General features: G+C 34.0%; 1 protein-coding gene across 11 annotated transcripts in view; it reads left to right on the forward strand.

Annotated features, from left to right (window-relative positions):
• The first annotated feature begins 1,402 nt into the window (after positions 1-1,402).
• LOC112043322 (matrix metalloproteinase-14) overlaps positions 1,403-25,212 on the forward strand; it is a 41,513-nt gene continuing 17,703 nt past the window's right edge. For all 11 annotated transcript variants that reach the window (XR_008250808.1, XR_002886673.2, XR_002886675.2 and 8 more), the window contains exon 1: positions 1,403-1,729. Coding sequence is in view for 6 of the 11 variants with exons in the window: in XM_024078665.2 (XP_023934433.2) it covers positions 1,571-1,729 (159 nt within the window). In the remaining 5 variants the exon portion in view is untranslated. The remainder of the gene's footprint in view (positions 1,730-25,212) is intronic.

Consider the following 25,212-nt stretch of genomic DNA (forward strand, 5'->3'; position numbering starts at 1 on the left):
CCGTACCTCGTGTCGTTATCTAGGTCAATAGACTTAGGACAATTCTGTACAAAAAAATTAAAACTGAAATGAAATGAAATTATGTTCAAAATGTATGTAATGTATGTATGTGTACCTAATTTATCTCAATCGACTAACAGGTCGATACTTTTATGTCGGGTAGGTCAATCAAGATAGTAAAACAAAATAGAATATTCATTTTCGTATTAAATATTGTCGTACATCGTGAAAGAAAATTATAGGCCAAGATGACCCGGCAGACTTTCTCCTATTTCTTTATCGTTATTCCATTAATAGTAGGTACTCTGAAGTAATTTTCATACAACATTACTAATTTTAATTATTTAGATAACAAAAGCTGGATCACGATTAACAGAAAAACAAAAATATTCATACATATAAAGATTGACTTTAGAACCTTCCTTCTTTCCAAGAAAGACCGTCAAAATTCTTCATATCTTCAGTTTAAAGTATAAACATATTACCAAGATTTGTGTTATGTGGACATTATAGTTTGACTGCTTGGTGTGAAATATGTGACTTGCTCGCACTCTTCGTGAGTGGAATCAACTAAGTAAGTGCTCGTGACTCAGCGGCGGATGCGATGTGTCAACCAAGACTATGACCCTTAAGCAGCTATTTTATTATCTTTAAACTAATCTTTAGTTTACAGTAAAAAACAATGATGCTCGTATGACACTCAACTAACCGTAACCTCAATAACTCCAAGGTTATGTAGCCGGCTCATATCTAAATCTTGGCTTCGATCCCCGCCCGTGTGACTTCTTTCATATTAAACACCTAGCCCAGGTTTTTTTGTTTCGTCAGAGAGGAAAAATAATATGATATAATTTGTTGTTAAGTGTTTCATAGTATTATCACACAAATTCTGTTACTCTTTCACGCCGCAAATATTTGGGTAAAATTAGTGGGGAATTACAGATAGATTATGGTTGGAATAGCACATACTTTTATCATGATTTCCGCGGGATTTTTGAAAACAGAACTTCACGCCACCTACGAGTATGAATATAATATTATATACCCTTTTAATAAATTTACCGTAGATGTAGAAGTGACTAAACCAGAATGATCATTAGAATACAAAAAGTGTTCTGTTGTCTGTTTACCTTAAGCTTCTGAACTAGTGAAGTCATGTGACTTTCATATATATACTTAGATTTGGCAACATTTAAACAAATTAAGATTAGTCTATATTTTATTAATAATCTTTGCGTTCTTAAGCTACAACTGATAGAGCTGTATAAGTTTATTATATTTGTTGTTTTAGACATTAGGGTTATAATTTAATAGAACAATTTTACCACTAGACAAGAGGTAGTGTGGTAGGTTTTTAATTAGAATACAGTGAGTTTGACCATATTTTCATTTGTTTCAGATTACGGCATATCAACAACACATATCGAATCGTACTTCAATGATTTTATAGACATATACTTTGTTATATCTAACATATATATCAGAATATATATATATATTTTCAACACATAAGAATGACATATTGTCTGTTATAACAGAGGTAGTATTTTATAGATAATTTTAAGAATAAATGAGCTTATTAAGTATAAGAGAAGATAAGACATCAAGAAACATGGCGTTTATTAGTTTGAGAAGTAGCTTAAGGATAGTGTGGACGGTTGCGGCGATGCTGGTCTTCCTCACGAGGAGTGGTGCTGCACCAGCTTATGGTGAAACCAACAGGGCAATGGTGAGTCAGCTAATTTTAATAACACACGCAGTATCAGCCAAATCACACTAAATTACCTACCTTGGGGTAATGACGAAAATTGAAAATTAACGACGAAAATTATTGTAATAATGTATTCCCATTTTTCAAAATTTCCAATACCTACTATATTCGTAGATAAATAAAATAAATATATAGGATGATCTTTCTAACTTCATATTAGCAACATTGCAAATTGCACAGAAAATACATTTTCGGACTACCCATTTTATAATTACCCCATAGTATCTAAAAAATATAATAATTAAATTAATTTACATAAGACTATAGTTATAAGATTTCATTCATCTCATATATCATGTCATGCTTTGCAAAACTAAATATCAATTCTATACAATAATTAAATGCTAGTGAAATATTAAACAGGGTCGTATAAAATAAACCGTTCAGCTTTTGTTTACAATTTAAGTTGTTTACTTTAAAAACCCCGGCAGAAATATCTTCTTTTTGACCGGAACTTGTATTTGCAATTGGTGTCAAAATACGAAAATCATTTATTTTTTTATCCGACCGCAAAGATTCGGTTTACTCTTTAATTAGCTTCTTGTCGATAATAATGATCAAATAAAACTAAATTCGTCTCGGTGAGTAATGTTCTTGGAGTTCCGTTAAATGGATACCCATGCAACATCATCCATTAATCGATTGGATCGGAATCGGAAATGATCTCGCAGTGGGTCGACAACTCTGAGTCACATTTCTCGGAACACGTTCACTTATGCCTTCGACTCATAAAATTGAAACTGACTGTATCCGTAGTAGCCACACCTGATAGTAATGTTCATTCACAACAAATGATACACGGACAAGATAAGAAACACTTATTTTGCGTCACTCCAAACAAACCAGGGGCCTCCCAAATTTGTCGGTGTAATACATGAGTCACGTAGTAGCACACTCCTATCAACATAGTATGTTTACACAGTTTTTATTGGTGAACTTGTTACCTTTTCGAATACGCATCTCTCAACTTCCGGTAATATTTTAGCATCACCTCCACCTACAACATTTTGCGAGAAAAAAAACCGAACCTAAAGCTACTACTAGGTACATATTTTTATGAATCACTGTTCAACCACCTCTGAGATTAATCTCTGCATACAATGACAAATAGTGTAAGTATTTATACAATAAACCTAATTTTAATTTAGCTAACTACATTTTAATAAATCAGTAGGTATTGTGCTTTTGTAAATATTATAATTTATAATCTATGATTATTAGAAATTTATACGATAATTCACGTACCTACTACGCTTAAACTTTTGGATCAAAAAAATGGATTAAATGACAGAGAGCAAAGGCGAAATTTTAATAAGAAGTTCAGAATCCAATATAAAATGCGGAAATAAAAAATCACTAATGAGATCACCGCATTTTAATGCGGTTGCATAAAAATATTCTACAACCTGTATCCGAATACCGTATAGCCCGGAAAAGATTACGTAAAGTGGTTCCGCCGCTTTCGTGACTCAGGGGCAGGAATGCCTATTGCCAGGGTTCACAAGAAACAACTATAAACTCGATATTTTCTGGGAACAACTCGAGCGTGCTGTGATGTGAATCATTGCGTACAACTCGTAATCTTAATAGGGCTTCTACTACTGCACATAATATACTTTTATTAACCAGTCTTTCAAACTGCTATTTTTACTGTGTATTAACTAATTAGGTAGTTGTCGAAAATATTATTTTGGTATGACGCATTCGTATGTACGCATCTTTTTTTTTTTTATACTCTTTATTTGTACACCACAAAAATAAAAGAAAACAAGCAAAACAGAAACACAAGAAAAAGTAGAATACAAAAGGCGGCCTTATCGATTAGTAGCGATAAGGCCGGATAGCATCTTTCTTAATTTAAATTATTTTTATTTATTGCAATAAATTATAAAAAAAAATGTACAAGGTTTTATGACGTTGCTGCTTTAGGCTATCTGTTTAACAAAGATGAAAGTTATAAGCATAAGCAAATTATGTGACAAATGCTTTATATAAGAATACAGATTAATATAATGATTTTACGATTAATATTTTATTGCAAAAGTGGGAGCCCTAATAATGTCTACCAAGTTCTAGGTCTATGACCACGTCGATGTTACATATTAGTGCCCGTGCGTTGTTAGATAATATTTCATTAATTACTTACTTACTGAGTTAACATTTGTTATAAACATTGTTTAAAAAAAGTATACGTGTAATGTCGTGCATGCGTGTAAAATTATTGATCCTTCACCTTTTTCTGAGATTATATGTATTATCAGGAAGACAAGAACGAGTTTTAAATATAAATGTATGTGTAATTTACATAACCAAGATAGTTTTTGTTGAGAATTTGTTAGTGTCCAATTTCAAATCAATATTTCCATGTTTTTTTTTATGCAATATATATGCTTGACTACAATTAAGCCTGATGGAAAGCATTAATGTGGTCTAAGTTGGAGCTCGCTTACCTAGAAGATGCCTATTCACTCTTACTATTATATATATTACTTTGAAGATTTTTAAATTATATGTGTCAGGAAACACAAACGCCGGAAGGGCATTCCAAATTTTTGCTGAACGATCGAATTAGAAATATGGATGCAAATCGTTTCGTACGAGTTGCCTGGACATCCACAATATATGGATGCCACCGTTCGCTTCGCCTTGCTGTTTTGTGGTAGAAAGGAGATAATGTTGCCATATTAAGAGCTTAGCTTATCTGTCTATTATATTGATTCAAAATGTCATAACTACTGATTTTGTGATTAGCTATTTATTACAAAATAACTGCCAAAAAATTCACATTTTTCATATTTCACTTGAGTCAACATCGGACATCAGAAGTTCATAACATCATCTTAGTAAAAACTGAGCTGATTTTCTCAGATGACTATTCTTACTAAAATGTTGTCATAAAATGAAGGCTAGACCGTAATAAAGTTTTTCTTTATATTGTATTCGAATTTCAGCTTAAATCTGATACGGTGTTCGTAACGTTATGTCAAGGTTAATCAGCGCTCCACTGACCTGCTTAGATTTCTATTATATTTCAAACATGTAATAAATATGCTAAACTGCTAAGTAGAGGTATATATACAGTACGAAAGAAGAGTTTCAAAAAAATAACCTCTACTTTGTTACCGACTCTACTCAGCACAGTCTCATTTCTGAAGAAAATAAACTAGAATTCGATTAACTTGTATCTATTATTATGTTTTAATAGTGTTTTTCTTAAATTTATCTTGTCATACACTTTTATTTCTACTAATTCAAAATGATTACCACGAAATTCTAAAAACCTGAATTCACACGGTCGAAGTTGTGGGGTATTTACGTGTAGGTATTGTGTTCAATTTCCTATGCAGAAGGACAACAAGGGTGCAATTAAATATAAAATCGCAGGCAAGTAGTATCTAATTAAATATTAAATGGGGAATATTAAAAATATTATGGCTCATAAAAATGAAACCGGTTGACAGCATGATAGGTAACTTTAGATAAACATTCATTAATTGCTACAAACCTTCCTTTGTGGTAACATTAGACGCAAACTGTATATAATTTTCTCTGGGGATTTCCGAAGGCATGTTATTTGTATTGCAATTAATAGAATACACTTTTTAACTACACTAAGTAAAAACACAAAGAAGTTAAAGGCAAACTTTGTAAGGTTCCAGAGGGTAATCACTGGATCTACTAAACTGATTTTGAAAATTCTTTTACCAATAGAAAGCCATGTTACTCGTGAGTGTCACAGGCTATATTTTTTCTCACTGGAACGGGAACTACGTGGGTGAAACTGTGGGGCTACGGCTAGTTAACTAACTATACAAAAAAAGAGACCATTCATAACAAAAATGTTTGTTAAGTTGCTAATTTGCTAATAACACTATGCAAGACCATTTTAATTATTTTGTTTAATTTTTCAAACATAAAACGTAGATACGAATTACCTACTCGTACCTATACTATTTTTATATTCTTTAAATAAATACCATAAAAATAGTTACATACTAATTTTTAAAAAGTAGGTAATTCTCACAAAATTGTATATAAGTACTGCCTACCACAGCAGTAAAAGTAAATGTATAATACCATAAAAGATTAAAAAGATTTTTGAAAGCTTTGAGGGAATCGTAAAGTGAAACTGACTCAAAAAGTATTGAAATGCTCGAGTGGTTACTAGGATACGTTTGATGAAACGTGAATCGAGTCACGGAATTATGCAGGCTGCCATTGTTTTTGCCGGGATACAGGGTTCAAATTTAATAGGTCAATGTACTCTGGAACCACGTGAATATCGTGCCGTGGTTACTTTACCGCAAGGAAGCCGTTTCCTGTCATTTTTAATAGGTACGATTTATGATGAGCCGTGATAACCCAGTGGATATGACCTCTGCGTCCGATTCCGGGTGTGAGTTCGAATCCGGTCCGGGGTATGCACCACCAACTTTTCATTTATGTGCATTTTAAGAAATTAAATATCAGGTATCTCAAACAGTGAAGGAAAAACATCGCGAGGAAACCTGAGAATTTTCTTAATTCTCTACGTGTGTGCAGTCTGCCAATCTGCATTGGACCAGCGTGGTGGACTAAGGCCTAACCCTTTTCATTCTGAGAGGAGACTCATGCTCAACAGTGAGCCGAATATGGGTTGTTAATGCTCAAACAGTGAAGGAAAAACATCGCGAGGAAACCTGCACACCTGAGAATTTTCTTAATTCTCTAAGTGTGTGAAGTCTGCCAATCCGCTTTGGGCCAGCGTGGTGGAAAGCTTAACCTAACTGAGAGGAGACTCGTGCTCAACAGTGAGCCGAATATGGGTTGTTAATGATGACTCTGTAACCACGTAAATATCGTGCCGTGGTCACTTTACCGCAAGGAAGCCGTTTCCTGTCAATTTCAATAGGTACAGTTATGATACACGTACCCTTATATAGGGGGTCATTCCCCATCAAATAACCGAGCGCTGGAACAATGGCCTCAGCTGAAGCGCGAGTAACTTCGTAATGTTCTTTGTTTTTATCAATCCACAACATGTACAATAATGCGATATAAATATTCTAAGCGTGTCCCAACCAGCGGACATCTCTCGTAAAATTTCCTATACACCACTGTTTAGAACAATGAACTCTGAGAACATAGAATATAGCAATAAACGGTTAGTGTTCACATTTTTTATGTTTGAAAAGCGCTAACGTTTAATGTTTCCTCAAAGTAGGAGATTTATCGTTTGTTTGCATCCACTGTTTGTTGTGGTTCTTAAATACGATATACACGGTTTTTATAGTAATATTATACGGTCCAAGTAGTCCACTTGATGGTAAGTGGAAACCGTTACCTATATACAAAGCAACACGTCTCAGGGTATGCAAACGTCCTACCAATTGTTGCTCTATATTCATCAACCAAAGGCGTAAGTGTTATTCATCATGTGGCTGTATAGTACACTAGTAGACGCCGCGCGGTTTCACCTGCGTGGTTCCCGTTCCCGTAAGAACACGGGGATATAGCCTATAGCCTTCCTCGATAAATGGGCTATCTAACACAGAAAGAATTTTTCAAATCGGACCAGTAGTTCCTGAGATTAGCGCGTTCAATCAAACAAACAAACAAACTCTTCAGCTTTATAATATTAGTATAGATTTATATCGGAACAGTGCTACTTGGCAGCAGAAATATGGTGGCGTAGTGCTTCATCGTCTCTGAGAGCTTTATCACAAAAAAATCTACTAGGCACATATACAGAGTGCTGGGGAGTATTTCCCATAACTTCAAGGTGTTGACGCGTCCACTTATAGGAGCCGAACTGCATAACTAATATTTTTATATAAAAAATAAAAACTTTTTATGTTTTCATAGAAAGTAATTCAAATAATCCCGACTATTTATGTAACACACACATTTATCTATCCTTGCATTTTAAAATTTTAAAGTTTCGGATCGGTATACCTAAGGGAAACATTTTAAGATCTATTTACGAAAGAAATATTATTTACTCCAAAAATATTAATTTTAGAATACAATATGTTCTTTAAACATTTTTAATTAACGTTCAGTAAAGAATATAACCCCAGAGTTATGGGAAATACTCCCATGCACCCTGTATAACTAAACTTACTTACATTGAAATAATTCGTCACCTTCTTGTTATGCATTCGTGGGCTCGGTATCTCGCAATCGCACCTTCACGAACACGGAGATAAACGGCCAAAAAAATAGTATTTGAAGTTACAAACCGGCAAACAAGTCTTTAACCCTAGTCACGAATTTGCTCCTGGGAAATGAATGTTTTAAGTATTTCGCGGAAGATGAGATAATTCCTTAAGAATTTATGGAATTTGTAAATGTTTTTGGTTGTAGTTCTTTTTGGGCAAAATTATTTGCACAGGTACCTACTTAGTTTTGTAATTATATATTTTTATTTCATCGTTATTATTGTCTTTTATTAACTATATAATTATTTCTTTTTAATTACATTAGCTGACGCCGCGCGGTTTCACCTGCATGGTTCTCGTTCCAGTAAGAATACCGGGATAATATATATAGCCTAAAGCCTTCCTAGGTAAATGGGGTATCTAAAACTGAATGAATTTTTCAAATCAGACTAGTAGTTTCTGAGATTAGCGCGTTCAAACAAATAAACAAACTTTTCAGCTTTATTATATTAGTATTGATGTATATATACTATAGTTTAATTAAAAATAACTAAGTGATCTAAAACTTCTATAAAGAGTTTATAGATAAATAGATTAATAATTATGATAAAATAACTTTTATTTAATTACTTGCTTAAATGTCTGATACCTACTGATTTACTTAGTAGGTACTTACTTAATATCATTTGACAAAAAATCATCCACATAGAAAAAGTTGGTACTGTCTTCAAGTAAAATTGATTGGTTTTCAAAATAGCAACGGCACAAATGTTACCCAAATCATCAGACAATAGCTTGTGCGTACAAAAAGCGACCGGGTTACCTCAATGGTACGAGCGGAATGAATATGTGTATATAGAATATGTGCTAAAATGCCAAAATCGAACAACAGAACAGCTAGAACTACAAACGTCTTTATAGGTTTTTTTTTGTTTTGCTCTTCCTTCAAATACCTACTGATTAAAAATATGTATTATCTGACTTAAAGTAGAGGTCAAGTAGTCCAATGACTTGAGACATAATTATATTTCCTTTATAAGATAGAAGTGATGAAATTTAGTTGCAGATTAATATTATAAATCTTTTGTATAAAAACGTTCCGTTAGTTTCGATTAAACTCAAAGACATCTTGACGTTTTTTTTCATTTCTGTTTTGTTTTGTTTGCTAACAGTAGTTGCACGAATTTGAAGATGTCTGACTTGAACCTGTCCGTTTCGTTAGACATGATAACTATTTTCCTTCCCCTCTAATTAGTTATCTGTGTTAAGAAGTTACAGAGTTATTAGCTTAGAGTGGCATAATCTGTTATACATGGTTGTAGCAGAAGTAATTTCTCATTCTTAGACGAACACTAGAGGCATAGTGCAACGGAGGTATCGGCGAGGGTGGCCACTAAGTGGGTTTTAGTGGTATGCCCCACATAACCCGTCTTCTCCCCCAGTAAGTCGGGTGTCTCATTTACTGGGGGTAAAGAGAAAGAGATTTCCCCCTCCGTAACAAAAAAATAAAGGATTAAACAGAGTTCGGCAATCAGCTAGCAGCACAGAATGCATGATCTCTCTCGGTGTTGAGTCCTACCTCATAACCGTTGAGCTAAAGGGTGCTCTATGCTAGCCACACACCATACAAAAGTCCAAAATCCACGTGCCCGTAGCGCTAACTACAGGATATCCGATAAAACTGATCGTGTGATGGTTGCGATATACATCATGCAGATCGCGACCAACACAAGATCAGTTAGCGCTGCAGGCAATTGGACTTATTGGATCGTGAGAGGCCAGCATTATGTAGGAACGGATTTTATAATTATCAACCCACATTCAGCTCACTGCTGAGCTCGAATCTCCTCTCAAAATAAGAGGGATACACACGCATAGAATGGAGAAAATTCTCTGGTATGCAGGTTTCCTTTTTTCCTTCACCGTTTGAGACACTATTTAATTTCTTAAAATGCACACAGTTGAAAAGTTCGATGTGCATGCCCCGGACCGGATTCGAACTCGCACCCTCCGGAATCGGAGGCAGAGGTCATATCCACTGGGCTGTCACGGCTCGGTATGGATTTAGTGATGTATTAATATGAGGTGTGCTGGGTAGCGCGGCGCATGCTCGTCACGCACGCAGGAAGCAGGCGACGGCCTTCGCCGCGCGCGCCACGGCCACCGTCCTCTGATGATCGCTGCTCATTGTTCGCATTGACGCTCGATCATTTACTCTAACTATTGTAGTTTATCGTAATTTTGTATTGCAACTCGTTGTAAGGCTATGGGAAAATTAACAAAACATGCATATTGCCATTTATGCAGTATCAGCCGTATCAATAATACGGTGTTCCCGGACTGCAAGGGCCCCTTAATAGCAAAAATTGGTAAAATGTAATTAAAAAGGCCACTTAATCTGGTGCTCTCCGGAAAAATCTCATATATAAAACAGCCTAGTTTTAGATATGAATTTTCTTCCGGGAAGCAGGAGTTTCATTTCAGTAATAAATAAATTCAAAAAATATTCGTGTAGTCTAAAAACGGAATCATCCTGCATAGGTTGTCACTATCATATTTATTTTCAAGCAAGCGATAAAGATTCTCATAAAAGAAACAAAATTCTTTTAAGCAGTTAAGTTATGGGAAATTCTCCCCGGCCGGCACCCTGTATATTTCTTAAACCGGATCTCGTACTATTGTATCGAAAAAAAAGGGACATAAATATAGGCATTTATAATAAAAAAACACAGATTGCCATTACGCGATTCAGAAATTAATTAGAAGTGGAAAAAGTCGCAAACAACCGCTAGTAATACAATCCACACGTTACCCTTGTAAACGTTACTCGTACCTACATTACGTGTACTAGGTATTCCAATAATTACTGTGGCACTACTCAATAATTTACCACACGTGTAACCACCAACAGACGATGGTATAAGCGACGCCGCCCACGTGACCAAACGTAAGTGCAGACAAAGCGAACGAGAAAAAAAATACTCTCTACGGAAAATGCTGGTTCACACGCAATGGATTCTATTTTAATGTTTTGTCAATCACCTGGTAATTGTGATTAATTGCCGCCTATTATCCGTTGCATGCGGTCGAGGGGACGTCTGTTTACTTGTGACACTGTAAAATCACATGTTATTTTGTAACCTCTACATTAATTCATAGTAAATTATAAGCCGTGATATGTATAAATGACCTCTGCCTTCGATTTCGAGAACGTAGTTTCGAATCTGGTCCAGGGCATGCACCAACTTTTCAATTACGTACATTTTAAGAAATTAAATATCATAAACGGTGACGGAAAAACATCGTGACGAAACCTGCATTCCTGAGAATTTTCTTAAATGCCTTTGTGTGTGAAGCCTGCCAATCCACATTAGGCCAGCGTGGTGGACTATTAGTCTAACCTCTCTCATTGTGATAGGAGTGATTTTGATGACATTATTAGCTCATTATGTTTCATCATTACGTTAGATGTTGAATAATATGAAACGGGGAATTCAAATAAATAAGTAAGGTTTTCTTTAAAGAAAATTTAGAAGACTGGGGAGATAGAGTACACCACTTTGGTTCAGACAGCACTAAAAATATTTGCATCTTTTTAAAACTTACTTAATTTCCTTTTTCTCTACAATTATTCGTACCTACTATACCTACTGTAGTAATATTGGAACCACCTACGCAGCACCACTAGTGGCAAAATGAATTAATTATTATTAACTCTTGTTGTCAGCTAAACTAATTAAATGAGCAGATGTAATCGTAAAAAGAGCTGAAAACAAAAAAAATAATCTAGCTTGTAATCACCATTGTTATGTAAAGCTATGTGTAGATACTGTTGCTTTTAAATAACACGTTGGCCTATTTAAATAAAATAGTAATAAATATTAAAAGCCTGACAATACATGCGAGGTTAATGTCTCGATCCTAGTGCGTACATTTTTACCGTGTACCTAGTGATCTAATTTTAATAAACAATCTCAGATTATGTATTCCGTGTTTAAAGCGATTTGCATTAAGTTCTACATGGTTAAAATATGTTATAACTACATCAAACGTAATAACTATAAATATCATTTACATAGTCAGGGAACTTTTAAATATCTATGCTCTTTTTCGCATGTCGATTATAAAATACGAGTAAGTTTTTTTTTTATAAAAAAACATAAAACTATAATGTTTCTCAATGAATTGAAAAGTGATCCGAATAAAGTGGCTTCTCTAAATTTCAACAAACCACGTGAAATGGCCGCATTTGTTTGTGGTGTGAGCAGAGCGACAGTGGACCGAATCAAGACGGAAGTATCACAATCAGGCAGTACCTGTATACCAAGAACAAATTTTAAGAAACCACAAACCGTCACTAATATTGACGATTTTGATAAAAGTGTGTTGAAGCGAACTGTAGCTTCATTTTATGAGAATGGAGAGTATCCATCCGTGGCGAAAATTTTAGAAAAATTCCGTGAACAATTACCCGATTTTAAATGCGGCAACACTTCAATGAGAATACTACTGAAGGAGGTTGGGTTCCAGTATAAGAAAAATAGCGAAGGACGTAAATATTTAATGGAAAGAACTGATATTGTTTGTGCTAGAATGGACTTTTTAAGGAAATTGGATTTACTTAGAAGAACTAACGATCAGCGACCACGTTTCTATCTAGACGAAACATGGATTAATCAAAACCATGCAAGAAAGAGGATGTGGCTTGGAAGCAACGATGAAGGAGGTTTCAAGAATCAGCCTGTGGGAAAAGGCCAAAGATTAATAGTTTGCCATGCGGGTTCTGCAAGGACTGGCTTCGTTCCAGATGCGAAGCTAATATTTAAAGCGGTGAAATCAAAGGATGCTGATTACCACACAGAAATGGATGGCGAAACATATATGGCATGGTTTTCCGAATTCCTGAATCTACTTGAAGAGCCCTCAGTTATAATTGTCGATAACGCAAGCTATCATTCGATACAGTTGGAAAAGATACCCACAAGAAACACGAGGAAAGCTGAAATTCAAGAATGGTTGACAAAGAAAAAGATTCCATATTCCAGCAACGAAATTATTGAAGAATTAATAAGAAAAGTAAAAGCCAGTAACCCGCAGAAGGTCTACGCTTTAGACCATCTGGCAAATGAACGAGGTCATGAAGTAATAAGGCTCCCTCCATATCACTGTCAATATAACCCAATAGAATTAATTTGGGCACAAGTAAAGGGAGAAGTTGCGAAGAATAATAATACCTTCAAGATAGCAGATGTCGATAATAAACTTTACTTATCGATAATATGTCTTTCATTGTTACACCCTTCACTAGACGGCTCCATAAGACCCATAAGTGCAAGCGAGATAGATATAGAGAAATGATTTATGGCCCTAAGACTCAGTTGTTAACGCGCGTACTATAATGTGCGTCTATTATAACTGAAATCTTCTGGTAGTGGTAAATTCAGTGAAATTGTAGCTTTAATTAAATACGAGACTTATGTATTGCATTAATGTTCTACTCGTATACTAATATTCTAAAGTTGTACGTAAACTTTGTGAGTTTGTGTTTTTTATAGTTGTAGGGGATAAACACAAAATTCACAAAACCCATTTTGAAAATTATTTTACTCGTACCTCTAGCTATAGAATGCTACGTTACGTTTGTAAGTCCATATTGTTAGCTTGTCGAAAATGCATGCTATATTTTTGAAGAAGTTGTTGTTTTTTTTTTGTAATCCAGTTAACGTTAAAATATATTAGTAGATTTCTCAATGATTTAAAAAGTTTGTGCAAACTTTAGAAGTCAAAATTTTGTACTAAAACTGTGAAAGATCAATAATTTTAAACTTTAACTGGATTATAATATATATATAACATATTTATTTTTTAGTTAAGTATACTAAAAAATTAGCAAACAAAGAATCAATATTATTTATGATAACTGTGTTAGGTATTTCATAAATGAATAATTTAAAATCACACATGTTTCTTATTACTAGGTATAATTATTAAGAAACGTGTATAATTATTATATTACTTCATGTGTAATGGAAATAAAACTAAAATATAATTATTAATTAAATTAAGCAGCCATTAATATAAAATTCCAAACACATGTAAACAATTTTCTGGTACGCAGTAAAACATGTGCACTTAAAACGCGCAGGTCATTGTTTATAAGACAATTATAAAGTAAATTATCCGCAGCTTCACGTGAATGATCCAATTATGCCACGAATATTATAAAATCCACGAGTTTTGCGATGGCGTAGCGAAATCATTTCCACTCATTTATGTTTTGCGTCTTGTATACTACACGTGTTAATAGTACACAGTAATGTAAGTAATGGCCACCCCATTTAGGGTCATAACACACATATCTACTTGGAAAGGGATCGTCACTGTATTGGCTCGGTTAGTTCAGTTAATAATAAGCCGAGGTAATCCAGTGCGCGTTTTTGTGTGCTTTGCAAAGTGTTTCATACAAATAATGCAAGGCGGCTTGTGTTGATACTGTGATGATCCCTTTCCGAGTCGATATGTGTGCTGTTACCCTTAAACAGGCATAACCTATTTACAAACAATAATGTCGGTAATTTATAGAAGATCGTTACTCATATGTTGTATTGTTTTTAATACATGAATCGTGTGCAATAAGTAATTATTAAAATTTACCATAAAATGAATAAGTGATTGAGTTATTTTACTTAATTTAACCATTTTTTAAAATTAGAAACATTTGTTAAAGAATTTAACAGCCATTTTTGAAAAAACTTACCCAAAGCATTAAATAAAATTGGTATTACTTTGAAAAATAATTTAGCTTTCACGTCAATTTTAACTTAGACTAGTGAGAAGCTTTAACCATGCGTTTAGATACTTTACCATAACAGTAATTGGCTTAGATATCAATGTTAAATATGTCTATAAATTAATTCTCCAATTCAATGCCAAGAGAATAATGCTTAGACAAACGTCATAATAGTCATCAGTATTTAATAACAATCATAAATAGTTTATAGACTGCATATACACGTGACTGGAGCTTTAAGGCATAGATAAGGTAACCTGACGTTGACATATTTGGGAGGTTGATAAAATTTCGATTATTTTTGAACCTAACGAGGAAGTCATCGAACATTTGCACGTGTTTCGCATCTGCTAAGAGGCGTATCAGTTGACTGGAACAGTTGCAAACTTCCTCGAACGTGAGGTGTCATCCACATAATATTTAATAAATATTTAACAACAGAACCTTATATGGGTTTGATAATCCAATTATCAATGATAATTCAGAAATTCTATTGCCCACGTGTTCGCTGTAGCATGTGCATTGGAAAACGAAGATATGATGAAATCCGTGAGACATCCTACTAATATTATAAAAGCGAAAGTTTGTATGTATGTTTTGATGTCTCTATAACACCGCAACTACTGAATTGATTTGGTTAAAATTCAAAGCGTGGATAGATTATACCCTAGATTAACATAGGCTACTTTTATTTCGAAAAATCCTTGGTATTTGCGAAAAACTGATGATTATGATACTGTGAATGTTTGTTACTCGTTCACATCGTGAGTTCTGAACCGAATTCGCTAAAATTTTAAATTGATATAGATTTTAGCCTGGAATAACATATAGGCTACTTTTTATCCCGGAAAAATTATATATTTATTTATCAGGCCACAGCTAGTAAGTACTTACTTACACGTATTATTCTTATGCTTCAATGGTATCTGCGAAGGGTTGTAGTGACGTAAGGTATTTGGCATTTGAGGACACGAATTTTCTTTTAATAATGAAGATAAAATAAAAAGATATTTATACTTGGACTATTTAAGGCTTTAACTTAGTTACCACTTTGCTACCTCCATAGTTGCACCAGTGGTGGGAGCAATGTCAATCATGTTTATACCATCAAAGAAACACGAACTTACAGCTTTAGTCAGATAATAAGGCGTTATGCGTATTTTAACTAATATAATATATATTAAGGCGTTTGTATTTTAAATAATACAATAAATCTGAGTTTGCTGGTTTGTGAAGTTATTACATTTGAATCACTAAACTGATTTTCAAAATCCTTTCACTAATGAAGAGCTACATCATCAGCGAATAAAATAGGCTATATTTAACTTCGTAGTCCAACTTGAACGGTTACACCGCGGGGCGCTAGTTAATGATATTTAGAAAAAAAGTATTTTATTTTAATTTAAGAGCCTTAATTATAAAAATACATATGTTAATTAAAAACTAACTTTAATTACGGTGGCACCATAGACACTGTTAATTGATACAAAAGGATAACATGATGTTGTGAATCCTAATTGTTACAACATACAACAAAAACAAGTTACAGAGCACGCACTGTGCAATCACACGATCCTAATCACCTTACAACTGTGTACTCTCCACGTGTTTACGGTAACACGCCTTGCATATTATTTTTACGATAATATATGCAAATTCATTGTTTAGCTATGAAAATTACTTTAATAATGTTCTCATAAACAATTAAAGTTGCATTAAGGTTACAACTGTGTTCGATTCTCATAAATATTTATTTCACAACTCCATTTGATGGTAGAGAGCCGTGATAGCCCAGTGGATATGACCTCTGCCTCTGATTTCGGAGGGTATGCGTTCGAATCCGGTCCGGGGCATGCAGCTCCAACTTTTCAGTTGGGTGCATTTTAGGAAAAATGTGAGGAAACCTGCATACCAGATAATTTTCTTAATTCTTAGCGTGTGTGAAGTCTGCCAATCCGCATTGGGCCTGCGTGGTGGCTATTTGCCTAACCCCTCTCATTCTGAGAAGAGACTCGAGCTCAGCAGTGAGCCGAATATAGGTTAATAATGATGATGAACGACAAATGACATATTTTGATCAAGTCGAACAAGTTTAGGACAACGAACTTAGTATACTATATAAATAATACTATAATAATGTACAGTATTAGTAAAAATATGTAAGTAGTTTTGTTTTATTTTACTTTAAATACAAAAACAGAAGCGCCAATAGGTAAACGTTTTTACGTGTGTTTTTACTTTAGTGGCCAAGTGCGAATAAGGCCCAGGAAAGAAGAAGAAGGTTAAAAAGACTGTACACCGAGGTAATTTCAAATATTTAAAAAAAAACAAGACGGTGATTTATTTAGTACGAGTTTTGTTTTTCTGCTATGAGGTGTAAATCAGAATTCCCTATCAGACGCTCGTAGATAAAGTCTCACATCAAAAAGTAATTCACCAGAAACGCAAGCCATCTTCCGGGAAATATGACTTAAGCGATAAGTTTCATTCATGTGGTACCTACGATACTATCGTAGTGGTAATTAATGGAAAACAACTATAAAAGGTAATCTGTATAAACATTTACTTCGATATAATATGATTAACGAATGTGACTCATTACTGCTTACGCACTTAATAAACAAAGCGAAGGATGCGTTTTTACTTTTTTTTATAGCCTTATCGTATATAAATTCGTTTCTTTTATTTTATTTTTATGTTTTTGGAAAATATAAATTGGAATTTAATTTTGAAATTTTGAATGTTATTTTAACGAAAAATTTTATCTAACGTTGCTAATCTTTGGAACGGCTCAACCGATTTTAACAAGACTTAACTGGTAGATGAGAGAGAGAAGTATGTTATTGAATAACATGTTTGCTTTTTTACACCGGAAAAATCTATGGTTTCGGTGGGATCTATGAATAACTGAATTTCACTCTAACGAAATTGCGAGTAAATAAACATAATGATTATCTGCAAAGGTTTATTTTATTAATTAAAAACTTTTCATTTATTATATTACATAAATAGTATTAATAATAGATAGTTTTATTTGAAAACTATAAATAATGTGAAAGCAATATTTAGTTAGTTCGTAATAAACATCCAGTTTTATAGCGTGTTTACATATTATGTACACAATATGCGTAAGAAAATATTATTGTTTAGATACAAATTAAGCATTTCCTTCGTTGTAATATTATGCGTTGTTGGAGTGGAATCCTAGCAGGAAGATTTGAATAATTAATATTTTTTTTTTCCATTTGCATAAATTAAACATTTATAAGATACACATCGCATAGCTTAGTGTGACGTACGAGCAGTGTATTAGTCATAACTAATAATAATTCAGAGCAACCGGTTCAAAAGGTCGTTGCTCATGAGAATAGGTACGCCTAGAAACTGGCGCCTGTGATTGTAGCGGTGTTAGATAATCTAATTTGGGATTAATACTACTTAGAGACAGTCTCAACGCAAGACTTCCATTGCATGTTATTTTTTAGAATGAATGTTTGTGTGCCGATTTCTATTTAACACGTTGAAAACATTTTGATGACATAAGATCCAGGTTACAATTATAAGCGGATAAATTAAAGCTGCAACACACAATTAGCGTGGTTTTATATTGGTAAAAGAATTTTCAAAAGCGATTCAGTAGATCTAGAAATTACCCTCTACAACCTCAGTAACTTATAAAATTCATGTTTTTAATCCTACTAATATTATAAACGCAAACGTTTGTATAGATGTTTGTTTGGATGTTTGTTACTCTTTACCGCCGCAACTACTAAACCGATTTGGCTGAAATTTGGAATGGAAATAGATTTACTTTTTATTAACACATAAGCTACTTTTCATCCCGGAAAACCCCATGATAGGGATTTGTAAAAAACTAATTCCACGCGGACGAAGTCGCGGGCGTCCGCTAGTAATATTTTATAGTTCAGAGTTTTGTTAATAAGCAACCATAGATTCATCAGCAAACCCATTATAGAACAGCGTATAATTTAACCTATAAATTTTTATTATATCACTATAAATGTCGTATATTAAAATATCTATCTGATCTTCACATCAAGACAATTGTTTTAAACAATAAATGGATACTTTATAAATATCTTTATGTAATTAAAAAATATATTACACCTCGTAAAGTTTTATTGGGGCAAAAAGTAAAGCAAAATAAACATAATTAATTCATTTTAACAGGATCTTAGCCAAGTTTGCATGAAGTAGATGTTTATACCATCTTCAGTGTACCTACGGTAAATAAAAAAATAAAATATAGAATTAAAGCAGAGAAAAATAAATATCTTAAGCCATTAAACGTAGTAAACTAAATAGTTTTACGCCAAATTACTGGATTCCAGTTTGGCAAGAAATTAATGTGATTTAGCAAATAATGCAATGAAACAAGGATGATAAACATGATAAGAACGATCAATTTAACTTTAAATAAAATAATAATATTTCAAATAAAAAAAAACACCTTCAAATTTTTTCAGTAATTCCCGCCGTTTCAAATTAAAGTTTATAGTATTCTTACAACACAAAGATTTTTAGATATTTTCTACGCATGAAAAAAATTATAACTACATTTTTTATTCACAAAAAAGTAGACTATGTCTTTGTAACAACGAGACAGCTTATTGTCATCGTGTAGAGAAGACATTAACACAGTTCCTTATGCAAATCCGAAGTTCGGGGACAGCGAACGGCTCAATCATCACGGCTCACTGGTAACTAATCGTGCAAACTGTGAAAATACTCAATTGTAGTACTTAGTTTATTTTCTTGTTTATGACCACCCGTGGGCTTATGATTATAAGAGTATATTTTCATTTGTAAGTTCAGTTATATGTATTGTGTCTTCTTAAGTAGGTATTGAGTAGGTTTTGAGAAATATGGTATAGTTTTGCTTCGCCTTCATTTTCAACGAGAAACGAATATCTTAGCATTCCATAGATTCACCTTGCGGGTGCTGGGTCCATCACGTGGTAGAGAGAAAAACTCCGAGCAGAGTCTTGAACTTGTGACTACAGGATGTAGGGTTAAGGAATTCTTTGACGATTCCTTGATAATACTATAATCTGCTGGACGTAAAAACCATCTTACCATTTTTATCAACTGACATTTTGTATCGAGCATTCTGTTGTATTATTCTGAATCAAATACAATAAAGATCTGACAAGTAGGTATAAGTCATATACTAAATGAAAAATCTTAACCATAAAAAAAAGTCGAGTTTTTTTTATGTGGAACTTTCATCTCATTTATTGGCAAAGGTCAGCAGTTTTACTGCCACCGAAGAAGTAGTGCGCGTAAGTAGGTTTTAACTGACAACCACATTTTACGCCTAAACTAACGAACGCACGCAAATTTGTCCGTGTTGATAACAATTTATTAAATACGTCTAAAATAAATTATCTTTTCCATAGTTTAAAAGATCTTTTTATTATAATAATTTACGCACTGCTAGCCTTATTCTCAAAGAGAATAATTATATTCCTCACATACCTTATATGAAAGTAAAGTACGTAGACTCTTGATTTATAAAGAAGTCTCAAAGAAAGCGATGCCGAATACATAATTGCTTTAAACGTTTCGCGATGTATAAGTCTCAGACGCGGCGCAGCCTCCGACCGTTACAAGGACACACTGACCCCGATACGGTTGTGCCAAATTTTACTTCACCTTGACAGACACCTTTAAATCCTATGTTAATAAGATATTATTGTTTTGTATGTAGACTTCTTCCTGTTCTAGGTCATTCAGAAGTCACACTACACATAATCGAAGTATAAAACTCATTAAGCCTTCTGACGTTAAAGCTATTACTCGTAGTTTGCACAATTTAGTACCATTAAAGTACTGCCCCCCTATGAAAGATGTATGGGAATGACATTTGCTATCGACAGGTCACGTGATCAACGTCTGTCATTGCCATAGACCATTCCATTTTTCTAGTTATCGAAGCGCTAGCGATCGTAGAAAGAGAATCGATATGCCACTTGGCTAGGGGGCTAGGTAAGTAGGTTTAAGTTAACATTTCGTACCTTTTCGATGCCATTGTTCGAGGATGTGCACATGCTAAATACTTATTTATTGGTAACATCCATATTTTAGTGAAAGTATAAAGTAACTGCCATTTATCTGCCAGATATCTAATGTTAACAATTTTGTTTAGTACAGTTTAATTTATTTTTGTTCTTTTTTTTTAAACATTTGCGATATGATATATTTCTCTTACCACTTTAAATGAGAGAAAATCTTACGCTAGAAGTAGGTGATATAGTAGTGCAACGGACGGGTGTTTTTATTTATTTATTCATCTATCAAGGATAAGCAAACAAGATCTAAAGATAAAAAAGATTGTTTGATTACCTTTACGATCCGCTATAAACACATACCACGCAAGCGAACCTTTTAGGCTTCCATCTGATAACACAACAAGAATGCTAACGACAAAATTTACTGTTGCAAATCTTGTCACAGACAGTTATTCAACTGCATTTGTGTGGTGATGAACAACGAAGGTGTCATCGCCCCTCATTGTCGGCCAAAGGCATAATGAAGTCTGCGATGGCCAGACCTCATTTTGAAGAAGGCTGAATTTTTTCTGCTCATTTTTTTTTAGAGGGGGACACCCGTTTGGGTAGTGCCGGACTCCTACCAGCTAAAAAATCCTTGAGAACGCTGATGTACCTGTCATTAGACCTACCACCAACATCGCAATCTTTTCTCACTAGATTTTTTGCTCATGCTCCAATAGCTATGTGCTATGATTATTTTTCATATCTTTTACACACTTTATTTGTGCACCACCAAACAAGGAAACAAATAATATAACAAACATATAGAACATAAGAAGTAGGACACAAAAAGACGGCCTTATCGCTTCATGATGATCTCCTAACTTTAGTAAAATATTACAGTCAAATATTGCAGGTGGTGTATAAAAAGTTGAACATAAGATATAATATGACATATGTATATGAGAAATACATACGAATAAATACACACACATACATATAACAGATTCATACAACTTACACAAACAATAAACTAATTCATATTTTATGTAACTCGCAGTAGGTAATGGTGTTTGGACTGTAGTGACTTTGGGTGTGTGGTGTGTGGTGAATGTAGCAGGTTACAAGGTTTCAAAACCTCAATTATCCAGTTATAAATCATTATTATTAGTATTTTGATATTTTCCTCGGGATAATAGATTAGATCATGTCCCCAGTGGTCATTTAGTTAGCTTAGCAAAAACCTTTTGAAAGACAGTGTTAAATATAATACTTTAAGTGTCTCTAGCAAAGGGTCTCCACGCAGCTAGCACGGTCTAGCTATTAAAGATATGAAGTGAAGAAAAGACATCGTGAAGAAACCTGCATATAACTGAGAATTTTCTTAATTCTCTGCGTGTGTGAAGTCTGACAATCCGCATTCTGAGAGAAGACTCGAGCTCAGCAGTGAGCCGAATATAGGTTAATAATGATGAATGATGATGTCTGACCATCGCAGACTCGTTCTATAACGCAGCCGAAAACCTGCGCCTGATTCGTTTGTTTATTTTTCTCTGTTAGTTCATACTCCACTACGTTTCGTTGTCTAACAATTGCTCTAAAATTAGGTAGAACTCTAAATAATATATTTGTAACTGTTGTTATGTTAAAGGGGTCAGTCTATTGAAATTGTAAATGCTGAATTAAGTTTTTTACTGTTTTGGTTATCTGTTTAGTTTTTGTGTTTCTTTTATACACTCGAGTGATCACGATTATTTTTGGTATAGTATCAAAAAAGTCGAAAATGTTAACAACAATTGAATTTGAATTTGAATGTTATAAATTGCCGTTTAACTTTTATCTACTTCTATGTACTGGATTTTAAACAGAATAATATGATTTATAAAAAACATTTTTACATATATACTAATAGCTGACGCCACGCGGTTTTGCCCGCGTGGTTCTCGTTCCCGTGAGAATACTGGGATAATATAAAGCCTATCCTCTATAGGCTAATAATGGACGATAAATGGGCTATCTAACACTGAAAGAATTTTTCAAATCGCACCAGTAGTTCCTGAGATTAGCGCGTTTAATGAAACAAACAAACTATTCAGCTTTATTTATTAGTATAGATATAGATTCAAAATATATATATATAATCATATATATATATTTTGAATATATATCAAATAATAATCATTATTCTCTAAATAGTCATACGAAAAATAGTTGTATGAGCTTCATATGCGTATATTCAGGGTACAGTTAGTACATAACATGTATTTAGATCATTGGAACAAAACCTACCGTGGTATACCTCTAGTGGCCTCTACAAATCTTAATCTTTAGATTATCTTACCACACTATGCTGATAAACTGTCCTCTGATCTTGCGGTTGCTAGGCTGTGTATTTTAGCATTTTTACTCTTCTTAAGTCATACGTGTAAATGAGATGTAAAACAAATTAACATACCCAGTGTACCCGTTTATTTACTTATCATATTTGCTTGTAGATGTACCTACCATATATTTGTCGAAGCATCTATTTTTTATGCTGTGTTGAAGTTAAAAAACAACGCCAGTAACTCATGTATTGACGATGAGACAGCGTCCTTATTTACAAGCCTTGTTAGCAAACGCCGATGAGATTTACGTACCTACTTTTTCTCAAGAACAAAAAGATATCTCAGTACTAATTTCTTAAGCCAGTTAATCTCGTTTGTTACAATTAGGTTTAAAAAATATTTATATTTTTAGACGAACGAACATATTTTTAGACGTTTTACACGTATTTACATATTCGTTGATAAAGAATGGAAATGATTATACGAACTATTATTATTGATATAGTTCGACTAATATTAAATATAACATTCAGAAATAATCAAGAAGAAAATATACACAAATAATACAAAATGCGCAGCGCATTTTGTATTGTTTGTGTATATTTTATTTTATTTGTAAATGATGGCGCTGTAAATACGTAATGAAGACAATGGCAAATCATATTTAGTGCTTCATGGTTAAAAAATATTTCAAAGGGTAAGAGTTAAATGTTCTTAATGGCTTTGTGTGCTTAGTTGTAGTACAACCAGAGCTAGAGCTCTGCAACGGATATCATTCGGTGAAATACTAAGTACTAATTTGTAGGATCTGTGAAGCGTTGCTATAATGGGCTTCTCTCTTCTTAAAACTAGCTGGCCTATTCACTATTTTGGTCTTAGTTATCAACCTAATAAAATAATAATCAGATCAATTGACAAAATGTCATCTACTACATAGTGTATGATATCCACCAGTAAGCACCGCATGACATTTGTTACATAGGATCTCAATTTCGTATATGTCATGTTTTTTACTTTCCAAAAGGGCCACTAATTCTTATATGCCCAAGGGCCCCAGTCCAGTTTAAGACGGCAGTGACTGTTCTATGAAGTAACTTCCCGATGTCAATACAGAAGAGAACAGACAAAGGGCGTCTAAGCCAGACGGATCGCATGGATTTATATGCGGCGCACGCGCATCCAAGGCCGGCTCCGACTTGAACTTCCATCCCTATTGAGCTGCGGTGAACGATCGCGAAATAAAGCCTTCTTTTATTATGCCGTAAAATTTTTGCTTGACAAGAGTTATTTATTATTATTTTAAATACAGCAACCGCTGAATCGTACCGACTCTTTTCAGAAGACTTACCGAAGTGATGGTAGTATCACTAGGGACAGTTTAAAAAGAGCGATTGTAAACTAAGCCTACTTGCAAAGACGGATGATTATTTTTTTTTTCATGTTGTAATAGTAAAACTGTGAGGTACAATGAGTTACTGTCTGTTAGGTGTTATCACGTGTCAAAGTAGAAAACAATTATCACGTGTCATCATTAAGTTAGAAGTAAAGCCATGTTAGCAAAAAGTCCACCACCTGAACCTTTGAACGTATGAGGTTTATGTTTTTATCATCATCATTATGATGATAAAAACACAACTATTTTCGGCTCACTGTTGAGCACGACTCTCCACTTAGAATGAGGGGTTAGGCCAATAGTCCACCACGCTGGCCCAATGTGGATTGGCAGACTTCACACATATAGAGAATTAAAAAAAACAAAGGTATGCAGGTATTTCTTCACGATGTTTTTCTCTTCACTGTTTGAGACCCGTGGTATTGAATTTCAGCACATAGCTGAAAATTTAGAGGTGCATACCCCGGACCGGATTCGAACCTACGCTCGCCGAATTGAAGGCAAAGGTCGACTCCACTGGGATATCACAGCTCTATGTGTTTTTATATCTACGGTAATTAATTGGTATAATAGTTAATGAATAATAATCCTATACGACATTTTTTCGCTATCCTTATCCGAGACATCTACAATGAACAATGGTGGGTAACCTTGCGCCTATGTAAGATAATATATTATGAAGATAAGCCGCGCCTGGTAATTGCTATCTTTAATACCATTGCTGTCTTCAATGGTAGGTATTCGTATTTCGATGTTCTACGATACAGCGAACAGCAA

This window comes from Bicyclus anynana, chromosome 4 (genome assembly GCF_947172395.1).
Source record: "Bicyclus anynana chromosome 4, ilBicAnyn1.1, whole genome shotgun sequence".
NCBI classification, from domain to species: domain Eukaryota; kingdom Metazoa; phylum Arthropoda; class Insecta; order Lepidoptera; family Nymphalidae; genus Bicyclus; species Bicyclus anynana.